Source organism: Penicillium canescens (genome assembly GCF_028828765.1).
Source record: "Penicillium canescens strain IBT 15451 chromosome Unknown utg000009l_segment0_segment0, whole genome shotgun sequence".
In the NCBI taxonomy this organism is placed as follows: domain Eukaryota; kingdom Fungi; phylum Ascomycota; class Eurotiomycetes; order Eurotiales; family Aspergillaceae; genus Penicillium; species Penicillium canescens.
Window position 1 is genome coordinate 687,053 of NW_026703971.1, and position 13,755 is coordinate 700,807.

Consider the following 13,755-nt stretch of genomic DNA (forward strand, 5'->3'; position numbering starts at 1 on the left):
TTGGGTGCGGTTTGGGCGGTTAGAAACCGCACCCACTGCGGTTTGGGTTTTGGGGGGAAGGTTTTGCCCCCAATTGCGGTTTTTGGCGCAGTCTAACTTATAGATACGCTCTCGAAGCGCCGATGTATGCTCCTTTAAGCGACCTATCGTATTTAATAGCAGTATATGTAGTAGGTATAGCTAATTAATAGAAATAGGATCGATAGAAATAGGTAAATCGGGATTGAATTGCTATAATATCGCGTTGCGCGTATACTAGCGTGGGCGGTAGGGAAGTGGGTCCTCGGGGTGTTGTTAAAACTTTTTCGTAGTCACTGTACCAAGATTCTCGTGACGCAGAAGAATCCCTATCCGCAAGTCACCGACCCCCATGAAAAAGGGATTTAAGTCTTGCAGCACAAACTAGATGATATCAAATACCAACGCATCCAATTTTCGCTGAAATTATACGAAACAGAGTCTATGCTTCTAAGCCTAGTTAAACGTGAGTACGACTCTATTCGAAAAGACCCAAAATGGTACATGCGAAAGGAGCTAGTGATGGACTGCGTAGATAGAGGTGGATGTTGCGGCCGTTAATGCGGCTGTTGTGCATCCTGTGCGACCTAGTCTTATGAAAAGGGCGTAAGTCGCTGCACTATAGAATGCCGTTGCTGTGTTGGCCATCGTGGCTTTAGGCCATCTTCAGAGGAAAAGAAAGAGATACTTAAGGGAATGGCCATGCTTTTAAGATCCGACATTGCGATTCATTTTCTAAGAATGGTGAACGTTGATACCTCTTGCTGTTCCTAGGCAAAATCCTAGTTCTTTAAGGTTGGATAGCTGATTATTTCTCGAGCTGGTAAACCCTGCCTCTCTCTACGGCTCCGCCTACAAGTGCCGGGAAGGCTGGGTGAAGTAAGGCGGATTTCTTTCCCCAATCGCCCTTAAATTTTAATGAATTCAAATAATGCCTATGACAAAGTTTAAAATCATACAGCACATGTGCAGTCAGAATGAAAAATATATTTCCAGCGCTATTCGTTATCTTCTTTTTCAAATGTTCTTCAAAGCTTGAAGCACTTGAGAAAAAGAAAAAAAGACTTGGACCTCTGGTACTGGCATGCGGTATATTTGCCATGAGAGGGTAATGAGGACCACCTTTTTAGCACATGGCAACTTCATCTATCAATTGAAAGAATTTGGTCCAATGACAAGTTTCAAATGTTTTCATTCAAAAGTTTTGGCCTTGGGCAATTCCATCCATACGCAAGCACATGAGTAGAACGTCATCCAGACATCTGGAGAGATCATGGCGATCGTTATAAGGCCCCGGCCCCGGCCGGGGCGAGTTGCAAAATGACAACAGGATTGATGGTAAGGGCTTCTAAGCATTTAAATGCGAGAACAAGAGTACATAAGATTGATTATTTCAGACATCTGGATCATGACGCAATTGAAGGGCAAACCAGCGGAAATACACGCGTACACATGTATGTATCTACTCCGCCCATTGCCCCAGTTGAGCTTCATAGGCCTTCCAACTAATATATGTTTGCACAACGGAGGCTGCAAGCTGCAAAAACGACAAAACTACCCCCAGGGTGCCAAAGAAGATCACGGCCCAGAAGGTGAACCACTTCAGACCATCTCTCCGATCATTCCAGAGCTCCTTGAAACCACTCGGCTGTTGGTTTACTATGTACTCTTGGATAAACAAAAGGCGAGTGCCTAGTATCGGAAAGTCAAATTGTGTATCGTAGGACTGTTTCGGAAGGAAGTTGCCAAACGAAGGCCTCGTGCAGCCGCACAGCTCGTCTAGAAGAGGATCGATGATATGGTCCTCGTCTTCCAGTCGCCTCCGCTCAAGATGTCGGTAGCGCTCTAAAGACCGCTTGTGCTGAGCGAAGAATAATCGATAAGAGAGCATCACCTCTTCAAGGAGAGCGGGGACCGGATTCGGGGTGCTGGAATCATACATGTCTATATATTCGTAATCTGCTAATATTCTTTCAATGCACATGTGAGTTAGCGGTGCAACATCTGGATTAAAACGGAGGATCTAAGAAGAATATTTTACCGAGCGAAAGCCCCATCCGCGGACAAATTCCATTTGCAGAACGAAGGAAGTCGGAACAAATTCAAACGTCGATTAACAAGGTCCAACTGGAGATGTGCGCTGAGACAATAGACCCAGTGGATCTGCAGCCCTCCTATTTTTTGAAGAGTAAATGCATTAAGATTGGCAACGCGGAGGATTCTTGATGACTCGGAGGGGTGCCGAGCAACCGAATGGGGATCCTTCAAGTTCCCCTCTCCAAAAAAAGGGGCAACGCCAAAGCCGCGTAGGATTTCAGCAATGGGGCGCTCCGACATTTGGATAGGCTGTGATGTCCTGAAAGCCGTGGTAGTTTCGCCTTTATCTAGTTCGAACGTCGCCGTCAACGAATGAGGCGGGATGTCGGCAATGTAAACAAGGCTTATGAGGCCAACCACTGCGAAAACAAGCTGGCGGACGTTATTTTGTAGCGTACTCCAGGAATTTGGGTCGATATTCCCTCGCTGAACTAATGTTTGGACTATATCGTCGGGACTCAACTGGGTATTCGCTGTCACGACATTTATCACAGCGTTGAATAGGTGAAGTGCCGCTGGATGGTCAGGGAGAAGCAACCTTCCAGCGGCAGTCGACTGCAACCACTTCAATCTTCGGTTTACGAAAAGGTAGTAAGGATGGTTACTTGAGAGCTCGACCACGGGAGTATCTGCGCTTTTGGCTGCACCAAAAAGGTTCAGACTGATGTCCCTAAGGAGGGAATCTTCTGCTTAAGCATTAACACAGAGTACAATGAGCCCGTGGATGTAGATACAACCCTGAGGAGTATGAACCACTTCAGGTGGCTCTTCGATATTAGATCTCTTCGAATTATACCGTAAGATGGTCATAGAGTTCGGGGCCATACTGATCTGAAGGTATGGGCTTTGTGCTACATAGCACCGTCGGAACTCTTTCACCAAAAATAAAGGGGGCTTTTTCAACTGGTAGAATATTATATAATCGGAAGGAGCGTCAACGTATTCCACAAGTGTTACGGACCCTGCGACACGAGGAGCCGCAAGCTACAGAGGCTGAGAAGGGGGCATTGCTGGGATGGGCCACCGGGAGCCAATCAGTCATGCAGGCACGAAGTCACGAGCATGAACGGGTACCTAGTCGAGCACGCCCCGGAGAGCGGCCGCAAACCATCTCCAAATGGAATTCTACTCGCACTGACCCCCATCCCAGTGAAATGAAAAGCCCATCCAATACCTGCATAATTGAGTACCGTCACTTCATATCTATATATTGAATTTTGCCTATGAGTAGTAGAAATGATACTCTTTCAAGCTCTCATTCCAAGGTTTCCTTTCAAAGATTACGAAGAGCCAGAGTGGCGGATTACATGGCGACACCTCTCCGCTACCTAGGCTGCATGTAGCCTCCAGGGCTGTAGGTATGAATGGCCAGTCGCTAACGACTTTTGGCTAGTGTACCAGCCAGCACACGACCAATTAGATCTTCTGCTGCATCTCCGCCCGAGACCGTTTTGGCCATACCACTGTGATACGCCTTCTACTACATCATTTGCAGCATCTTTGGAAGCCCTCCCAAGGCATCATGATCCCCGAGACTCATATGTATCAGAGCCCCTCCCCAACGTGCTCCCTGACGTGTTCAGCACTCGGGACGTCAGCTAAAGTCAACTTGGAGTGGAGATGGATGGGTGACGCGTTAGGCTCACCAGATCAACCAGAATCAGCCTGTAGATTAAATAAAATCTTTGAGTTTTTGATTTTGATGATTAAATGGCAGAAACATTAAAGGTGGTAGAAAAAGTGGCAGAAGGCATTCGTATCTTAATCAGCAAAGGAGAGTGGGGCGGTGGTGGGTATAGTAGCCAAAGGCGGTTAGTTACCAGCCATTCTGTCCACAAGTGTTTTGGCTTTGTAGTTGGAACTCGGATCAATTGATTGGGGTTCCTTGTCGACTGGTCAACAAGTTCAGCAATAGAAAATTTGAATGATCATGATAAACAAGTCAATCTGGATTGTGAACAAGTAAAAGTAGGCAACGAGGCAGCCATAAGGATTGATCACGAAGAACTAAATACATGATAGCGAATGAGCGTCCTTCAAATGTTCAAATCCATGTTCAAGTTACATAGCTAGTCCTTCCATAATGATGTCCACTGGGCAGTGCACATGTGGGATATGATCTCTCATCCTCATGTAATTGATGTTGTTATCATCAAGCGACATCCCGATTTGGCCTTCCGTGACTTTGTCCGCCCTGATCCAAGTTGATTGGTCCTGATGTGTCCATTCTTGGACATCCCTCCGGGTGCTCCAGGTGGGTCTGTACCAAGCAGCAGGAGCAGCGGAAATTGCTACTGTATCGCGTCGGCATTTACCGAAAATAAGCTGCTACAAGTATATTGTAGCTATCATCGGTTGCAGGCAGTTCGTCAAAACGAGAACCCTGGATTGCTCTCCTGATTCCTTCAGCTTGTTGACGCAAACGACGAGCCTCAAACCCTTCATTTTTCAGCTCCAACGCTTGGCTGAGCTTCCAGAGCACACGGGCATAGTCCCCTTTATCACCTTGGGTGCGTTCATTATATTGGGAAAGTTTTAAAGCTGCTTTGAGGTAATCTCTGATTCGACTCATACGTAAAATTAGTTTCAAGCTGAAAGTGCTACTAAGGGGAAAATAAAGATGAAAAGAAAAGATGCGAAGGGAAAGGGGCTGCATACACGGCCTTATCGGCGTCTTCCTGCTTGATGCTCAGGCTACCGAGTCGCAGGAGCTTTGCGCCAACGATGGGGTGCATGTGAGCCAGGTTAGAGAATAGCTGGTATGAATTTTCATAGAGTTTCTCAGCCTCAGTGAAAGCACCTTTGGCCTCACAGATTTGACCTTCAACGTAGTACGATCTGTGAACATAACGTGAGCACGTGATGCTATCTCTTATGGTCAAACTACCAGGAACTTACTGCGCTTCAAATTCAGTCTTTTCTCCAAACGTCTCAATAGCCAGCTTTCGACACTTCAAGAGGTTTGGGCGAGCCTGTTCATGGTTTCCATCCATTGTGTATCCAATAGCGATGTTTTGATAAATGCAAACGATGTCCTTCTTGCCGCTTTCAGCAGGCAAGGAGAGGTAGATGTTTAAGGCTTTCTCGTAATAGGCTCGGGCCTCCGCGGTTTGGACTTGCGATAAGAGGCTGTTGCCAAAATTGTTGTAAACAGCAGCTAATAGCGGGTCCATGGGGTCGAGAATTCTTTCTCCAATGTCTCTTGCGGACGTCAAGTACTGTTGAGCAATGGAGGTTTTGTTTTGCAGAGCGTAGATGTTTCCGATCTCGTTAAGGATAAGCATGTACTCAAACGAATCTTCATGGCCGACGCTTATCTGCATGCTCCTTTTTAATAGATCAAGCCCTTCGGCGTAATTACCCATGTCGAAAAGAAACCTGTGAGCAATCAGTTGGCCTAGCCACGGATCTAGAAGAAGCGATGGAAGCTGAATCAAGAGTGCAGGAGGAAAAGAAACCCAGTATGCTCCTCACTGACCTTCCTGCCGCTGCGAGACAGGAAATGAACTTTTCCCTCCCCGGAACGGTGTCGCCCTCGGCCGTGACATCCGAAATATGTGACAGTGTGCAGACCACATGCGCTATGTACCTTTGCCCTTGGGCCCAGAGCTCGGGATAGGTGCGAAACGATGCGCGCTTATGCGGCGGAAACTTTCGAGCAAGCAGAGCCCCTGTTGCCCCAAGTAATTTTAGGAATGTAGCATGGTCCAAGAATGAGCGGAAATTCAACTGGATTACTCGATGGACGAAAAGAGTCATGTCCTCCGATGACCTCCTGATAAGCCCAGCCCGGATGAGTTCGTGAACGGTTTGTTCAAAGCTGTGAGTTTAGTTTCAGCATGTTGATCAAGGCATCTCCACCTCATCCTAAACTTACTTCCATTCGTCAAAGCAGACGGCAAGTTCTATTAGATTATCGGAGAAATCGGCGCCGCTGGTTTCGAACAACTCTTCTGGAATATTGTCTGGTCCCAGGACGCTGATTGATCCAAACAGGGACAGTGCATTCTCTCCAATCGACTGGAAAGCCACTTTCCACGCCGTTGTCAATGAGTGCGCATAGTAAGGGCCCAAGTCACTAGGCTTCGATTCTTCGAAGAAGCTCCCTGCATTCTTTTCGTAAAGCTTGCAAAATTGGCGAATCTGGCATCGTCGTCGGCGGATATTTAAGGCTAAGATTACTACTGCGAGAGCTAATCCTCCAACGAATTTGGAGAGCTCCCCCGCCGCCGCAATCTCATCCGTTGAATAATGGCTGCGGCCAATAATATTCATAATTAGTTGGCCGGCTTCGTTGTTCCCGAATACAGGAATCTCGAATGAAACGACGTTGAAGTTTATGAGATCCATCTCCGTTCGGGATGTGATGAGGATGCCTCCGAACTGCGAGGTAATCATCAGGCATTCCTATATATGCTCTTTCTCCGTAACGTTGTCCAGAACCAGAAGCCACTCACTCTCTAGCTCAATGTCAGCCACGTGGCTCTAGAGGCATGGGCCTGAAGAAAATGCATGAAGGATAAGTGAGTGGGAACAAACCGGTGCTCTGGAGCCATTTCATGAGGAGATCTTTATTGGTTTGCAAGTCGTTCTCTCGCGAGGCTCCTGTCAACTTTAGAAGTACAGCTGCAGCGGTAAAGCTCTGATCTACAGTTAGCTGAGTCTCAGAATTAATCCAAAGAACTACCCCAACGCCCCTTTCCCGCTCCTCGTGCGCATAGGCTAGTGCAATTTGGGTCTTGCCAACGCCCCCAGCGCTCCAAAGCATCATTGAGCGCTGTTGTCTATTGATATCGTTATCGCGGATGAATGTTCGTATATTCGTAAGAATTTCATCTCTTCCGAAGAATGATTGATTGCGAGCGAGCGGTATGTTGTTGCACGGAAGTTCTGCCATTGACTGAACAACACCCTCGTCGTAGTTGGAGTGCGAAGCGGACGGATTGTTGAGACGCGGGTTCGCCATCGCATAGGTCACCTCGGACCTAGAAACGACTGCATCGTTTTCCATTTTTCTTCTCTGCTCAATGGCTGATATAATTGCCTTCACATGGTTCACCTTGGCGTCGATGCGGCTGACGGTCTGCCGAAACTCGCTCAACACGTTGGTCGTCCAGGCAGCAACCGCAAGACTTTCTAATGATATCATGCCATTAACAAATGGATCCATTGAGTGCTAACATCAGAAAACCTCATTGTTAAATCTCACCAACGGGGTTGCGTCTTAAGAATCTGACGGTATGCGACCAAAACATGATTATCTCAACGAAGACCTCGACGATAGCTTTGTCCAATAACGCATTGCCGTACTCCAGCGGGTGATAGAGTTGTAGGAGTTCCATATGTCCGGTAAGTTGATCCGTCAATTCTACTGTTCGGGTGAGTAACTGCTCAGATTGCACAGTAACCTAAGATGGTCAGCGATCCGTCTCCGCCGTAAGTCTAATGTGGATTCCCTCCGAACCTCAATCAGCAGCATCATGATTCCCCATATAATACCGCCAGCCGTGAACCTGGCACCCAGGGCAAGAGCGCAGGCCAGGTTCAACTGGCGGATAGCATGTAGAAAAGGGTCGAGCCTTCCCAGCAACCATGGGATCTTCTTGTTTGCTTGCTCCGCTGTCTTCTGAAGGCTATGTATGAGTTCTTCACACGTAGAACACTCCAAAACCTTCTTGAAATCTGCCAGTGGCAGCCTATCTTTACATAATTGCACCGCATCGTTCCAACGAGCCCCGCAGTACTCGGAGCTGGCATATATTTAATAATCTTCAGTTTGATAGAGAGAAGAAAGAGCCTAGACTCACGTATTGAACTCCTCTGGGTGAGTAGCCATTTTTTCTAAGCTCCAGAAGGCAGAATTGAAAAGATGTTAACTAGAGGCCAGAGAACAATAGAGCGCTTTAGTCGAGATAAGGGTACTATCTGTTAAAGTTTTAGCTCCACCTTCTCATTCGGGTTATCCCGAGTTCGGACGCTGTGGTTACTTTCCCCGTCATTCTTCGTTGTCACTGTCAGGCCTACATATTCTTTTACATGTTCTAGCCCCTTTTCCGCAGTGATATGTTTCTGCAAGACTATGATGCCTTTGCCGCTATGACCTCCTGATACCCAGGTGTCTTGATTTAGGATCCGCAGAGCGGGGTAAGAGGTCAATGCGGGTAGGTGATAAGAGCGACCCCCCAGCGAAAAGTTTTCTCTTCCAAGATTTAACGTTACCACCTAGGCACACATTTCAATGTTTATACCACCTAGGAATCCATGGATAGGTCTTGCTGCTCGGATCCAACCCCTGTGGACTATAGTGGTCTGACACTTACACACAGTGATCTTCATACATATGTTTTTTGTACTTGCTACCGCTACACATGTGCACCTAAGTTAGGCAGTACTAGCTTGCAAGAGTCGGCTTGTCCTTTTACACACACTCTTTCTTTCCTAAATCCAGTTGGCAGGGCCACTCCAACCTTCATCGGTTACACTTAAAACGACCCCTGGTACTGCCTAGTGTAGAGGGACTAGCGGTGTGTTAGGGATAGAATGCTAGTTACGTGGGACACTGTATATACATAAGCCATACGTAGCATAGTTAGACACATCAGACCACTCTACTTTCTGGACTACCCTAGGTCTCCCTCTCCATCTCCCACTAACCCCGGTGGTGGACCTGCACTCTATCCCATGATTCGCAGACATTGGACAACGACGCTCCCCACTATGCTAGTCGGGTACCAGGGCGGAGAACAGGGTATTTCTAACATGGCCCGAACAGCACTTGAGGGGACCAATATGGTATTGACAGGGCTTCCAGATGTAGAAAGAACCCAGAAAATAAAGAATGTCTATAATGTTTCAAATTTGACTGGCATTCGTACCTAATGCCAATAGCCTCAAGTGCTGTTTTAATACCAACAGAAGATAGGCTGTATTGAGAGATGTCAGTATATAGAAAGATATCCAAAGTCAAAATATATAAAGAAGAAAATGTTATCAGAGCCCTTTCAAGTTGATTCAAATATTGTAATCTCAGGATGGGTCGATTTTGTATATTCCTTGGTGTTTACGTAGCCTGGAGCTAAGTAGTATACTTCATTTTTTCAGAAGTCTTGGATATGTAAGCTCCACATTCTCCTTTATTTCTTCTTATCCCACAGAGATACTGATGGCAGCGAGTTATGAGTCCAGGACTATACGTGCTGCTCATGCGATGGCGCGATATGACTCGAAATTCATGGCACGAAATATCAACATTTCAAACTTCATATTACGAGAGATATGATTCATTCGAACGCATATAAACTTGAAATCCAAACAAAATGACTGCTGCAATAACAAGGAAGGAAAAAGAAAAGGGGAATAGGAGTGCTATTAGTAAGAGAGAATGGGGCGACAACAGCTGAGGTATATCAGGACTTGAGGTTAGGCTTCGGTTGGCGTAAAAACGATCAATCGCACTTCGACACTTTCACGCAATGCAGCCCCGTCACTACTTCCCGGTTCGACAAATGCGGCATGTGGACAGGCTAGGCGGTTGTATTAGAACAGGCAAAGAAATCTAGCCCTGGAGCATGTGTGATCAATTTTTGGGTTCTTACTCATCCATGGAGACTTATCTAAACGACAGTCAGAATCGTAATTAACGAAGACCAAAAATTCGTCCGTAGTTTGATTTGGCAGCCAGAACCATTTTTGGTTGGGGTTGTATTTCACGTAGTATACTTCGAGCGCAAAATCGGGGGTGACGCGATCAGCTGCTAATAGGTCGGCAGGGTCAATACTTCGAGGATCACAGATAGCGATAGGACATTCTTCGACCGGAGTCCTCAATGGTCGCCATAGACTACAATAATTGAAATTAACCCCTCGTGTCTTAGCAAGTGGAGGGGCAATTAGCTTTAAAACCACCTACTTGATGATCCGGGCCTTGAAGTTAGGGGTGAGATACATCGATGCCTCAAGCTCGGTCAAATGCCTTCGGATTCGTTTTAGCCCTCCCTCGACGGTGTGGTCAATATGAACAGGGAAAACAGGCGGTGCTGCATTTTCTCTGCCATAATTTTCCCCCTTATCATAGTCCATGATGTTTGTATTATTCTTTCGAATCTACCCAAGTCAACGATAAATGTTAGAGATGTCATAGCAGAGAGCAGTATAACGTGTCCATGGATTCTAAAGGTGGACAATGAGGATACTAACACGATAGTCATAGCAAAAAACATGTACTGCGTTGTATTTGACCTTAATGACTCTCGCCATCTCTTCACAAAAGGTTCCAATGTCTTCCGTTGGGTTTTCAAGCGTGGTAACGCTTTTGTAGTTCAAAATTTCAAACCCATTCGTCTGAAGGGAGAACGCCGGAAATCCTCGTTCCCGGATATTTTCGATCCGAATTCCATCTTGTGGTGAATATTCCAGATTAGTCTGCGGCACTTCGCGCGAGCTTTCGTTTTCAGCAATATTCAAAAAATAGGGCTTTTCTGTTTCATAACGTTCCAGAGGAGATATATGTTGCAAAGTTGCTAAGACCATCTTGTTGCTTCTAGATGTCGCAAAGTATACCTAGGTAGTATGCATGTGCATTCATGTACCGAGGAGAGAATGAGAAGATGGAGGACGTTCTACGATTGATAAGACCTCGGGAACCTTTCACATGTGGAAGGAATTCCACCTGGTCATGTAGTATGGATGATATCCTGGGCAGGCCCCACAACCCCACTACCCTAGACGGATCCACTTTCGCGACCTGGCACCTGGGTGATTCAAATGTTTACAGAAGCCGCAGTAAACCAAAATATTTCAAGAAATTTCCAGATGTCGACTACTCCAATAAATCTTCACTTCCGGTATTCATTGACGATTAGAGATCCTTTAAAATGTTACGTAGGTCGGGGCAGCTAATATCTTACCAAACATTTGAATGCTTTCAAGAGGATGTCCCCTGAGTACTCCGTCAACTGCCCAGGTGGTAGTGCATTAGGAAATGCCGGCCCGAAGCGGAGTGCGGTCTTCCACGGCATTCAAATGTTGAATTGCAGCCTAGACCCCGCCAAAGAACTAGCTGTCTCAAAATACCTCAATATATTGCTGCATAGGTATATTTTTTCTCGCCAATTAAATATTGTAGAGACGCACGTACATAAGGTCTGTACAGCCAGAGTGCACGGCCCAGGGTCGATCCACCATGGCATATCACCAAAGCACCAGCAATCAACACACAGCATAGGCAAGAGGGCCCCTCCTGGGGCCCAGATCAGAGCATTTGAGAGATATAGGAGTGTGTATTCTAGCATCTAAATTCAGTAGCTACAGTCACCACTGGCATCAGTGCACATGTACCACAATGGAATATATTTTAACTTTGGAACATTCAATAATTGAACTAGATCAGTACTCATTTATATGCGGTCGTGTGATATGTTACATTGAGTGTCATCAATCCTTCCAAGGCAATGAGTTGGCCTTGCCAACAAGCAGGCAAAGAGAGATCACCGATTTTCATTTCCATTTTCATTCTCGTCGCCTAATGGGGAAAATACAAGCAGTCTCAGCTCGACGCTCTGACGTGAGATCTCTGTTGCTGTGCGTTTGGCCGAGGTATGCGGACAGACTTGGACATGTCAGCCCCAGAACCTCAATAGAATTTCACTCAGTCTCTCCAATACTTACATGGAGCCCCAGAGCCAGGGAGACTATCAAAATTGACAAACAGTGATGCTTCATCTGGTTCTTGGTGATCTATGTAATACCAATGATAATAATCTTTCGGTTTTAACATGTATACTTCACCAGCATATTCACTTGACACACGGTCAACGGCAACTATGTCAGTTGGCTGAACGGTGGAGTGGTCGCAGTATAGCAAGTCGTAATCGTACACGCGTCCCAGCGGCTTCCATACACTGCCAAGTCGATATGCCATTTGAGTCGACGGAGTGGAATACTTGGAAACACATAGGTAAACTCACTTGATGATACGGAACCTCCACTTTCCGTTGAGATACATTTCGGCCTCCGCTTCCGACAAATGACGCTTAGCGCGTTTCAAGGCACTCCCTGGGGTGTGATCTGCCTATGTTAGTACGAAATACAAACAAACGGGAAGGCCAGTCTGTCATGTACTACCAATATGTGCAGCCTCAGCTGGACTATCGGGATTGAGCTCGGTCCCCATGGGACTTTCTGATTTGGATGGCTGGTGTGAGCGGCTTGATCGAAACTTGGATCGTGGGATTAGTGGGCGAGACACGCAGATAGAAGTGCTAGATACACATACTCGACAATCATAACAAATGATATGGGTTCCATTGAGATGCCGTTTCATGATTGTTACAACAGCCTCAATGTAATCTTTCTTCCAGTTGCCCTTCACATCCAAGTATGCTATATTGCTTGGAAGTTTGAGAATTTGGAATCCGTGCTTTAATAATGAAAGCCCATGTTCCTGGCCCCGGATATTGTAGAAGTGTCTCTGCTCCTGTTGCTGATATTGGATATTCGTACGAAGGTTTTCACACCCTTCTGGCAGCTCTCCGGACAGATAATATGGCTTCGTTATCTCATATTCAGGCAGGCATTTTAGAAAAGTGAGTTGAATATTGGATCGAGGACAAGACAGAAATTCTGTACATAGAGCCATTCTCGGAAAGAAATGTGTGAACTTCCCTCGCTTTGTAAACGGACCATTTACTTTGAAGAGCAATGAAAGAAGAGGGTCATGAACTGATCTTTTGTAAAAAAAGCTTCACTCGAAGCGGCTGCATGACGTAGATACTTTCGTTCGTGTCATGCAATATTGACCCTAGGCCATTTACAGCCCGTACGCAGTATGGAGGATTCACCCACGCTTCATGTTTTCTAAAACAGCAAAATACAAAGGCAATCAATGCAGGTACGAAGGAAGGATGATTTCGATAAGGGTTCTTTCCTTCAACTTAATTCAACGGGGAAATAAAATACTCCACATAACAATGAGACGGTGAATAGCAGGCCAGAAAAGGCCGCTTCGGGGGCCGTTTTAAGCCTCCCATTCACCAGCGACGGTCTTGGCGTCACGTGTATCTAAGGACACAGCCAATGTGACCTACTGCCACTTTCACTCTCTTTTTGGCCGTTGCATGGCGCCTAGCCCCGCAGCGACCTCACTGGAGCGCCGGCCGTTCCTGGTCCCACTCGTGATACTGCCGCTGCGAGCCCGTTCCAACCAGGGTCCGGAAAGAAGGAGCCATTCTGTCTCCCCTTTCAGCACCTTTTGAGCACCTTTATTCCCTAGATTCCATAAATACCGACCGCCATGACTCCCGAATTTTCATTCTTCCCGCTCGCCAGCGATCTTCTCATCATCCAATCTCTTTCTCCGGCAGAACCCTGGTGTTTCGAGTGGATTCTATACACTCTTGATCAGTTCCCTATTCCCTGCCGGACACTGCTCCCACATCATGCCTTGCCTTTCACGTCCTAATTTGTCAGACGATGAGAGCGACGCGAGCTCAGAACTGCCTGAGATCTTCTCGAACGAAGCCTCAGAAACAGATTCGGTCACCACATATTGTGATGACGAGGATGAATCGGAGTCGGAGGATGAATTCCCCATGGAAGACGAAGAGAAGCAGCTTCCACCGGAGCACTATCTCCAGGAGGCAG

The 13,755-nt window shown here is 46.5% G+C and overlaps 3 protein-coding genes across 3 annotated transcripts; all 3 read right to left on the minus strand.

Moving 5' to 3' along the window:
• Positions 1-1,480: 1,480 nt before the first annotated feature.
• N7446_011856 (uncharacterized protein) lies at positions 1,481-2,355 on the minus strand (the record flags this gene model as incomplete). Its single annotated transcript, XM_058520598.1, has 2 exons — positions 1,481-1,946; positions 2,060-2,355. 2 exons carry the CDS (start codon positions 2,353-2,355, stop codon positions 1,481-1,483), a joined length of 762 nt encoding a protein of 253 aa, XP_058366884.1.
• Positions 2,356-4,176: 1,821 nt separating this feature from the next.
• N7446_011857 (tetratricopeptide repeat protein) lies at positions 4,177-7,951 on the minus strand (the record flags this gene model as incomplete). Its single annotated transcript, XM_058520599.1, has 12 exons — positions 4,177-4,375; positions 4,431-4,673; positions 4,774-4,953; positions 5,014-5,493; positions 5,594-5,935; positions 5,993-6,498; positions 6,559-6,575; positions 6,655-6,757; positions 6,803-7,251; positions 7,325-7,523; positions 7,580-7,865; positions 7,923-7,951. 12 exons carry the CDS (start codon positions 7,949-7,951, stop codon positions 4,177-4,179), a joined length of 3,033 nt encoding a protein of 1,010 aa, XP_058366885.1.
• A 1,583-nt stretch (positions 7,952-9,534) lies between these two features.
• Positions 9,535-10,644, minus strand: N7446_011858 (uncharacterized protein; the record flags this gene model as incomplete). Its single annotated transcript, XM_058520600.1, has 4 exons — positions 9,535-9,638; positions 9,711-9,955; positions 10,025-10,218; positions 10,312-10,644. The coding sequence occupies 4 exons, from the start codon at positions 10,642-10,644 to the stop codon at positions 9,535-9,537; spliced, it is 876 nt and encodes a 291-aa protein (XP_058366886.1).
• Positions 10,645-13,755: the final 3,111 nt, after the last annotated feature.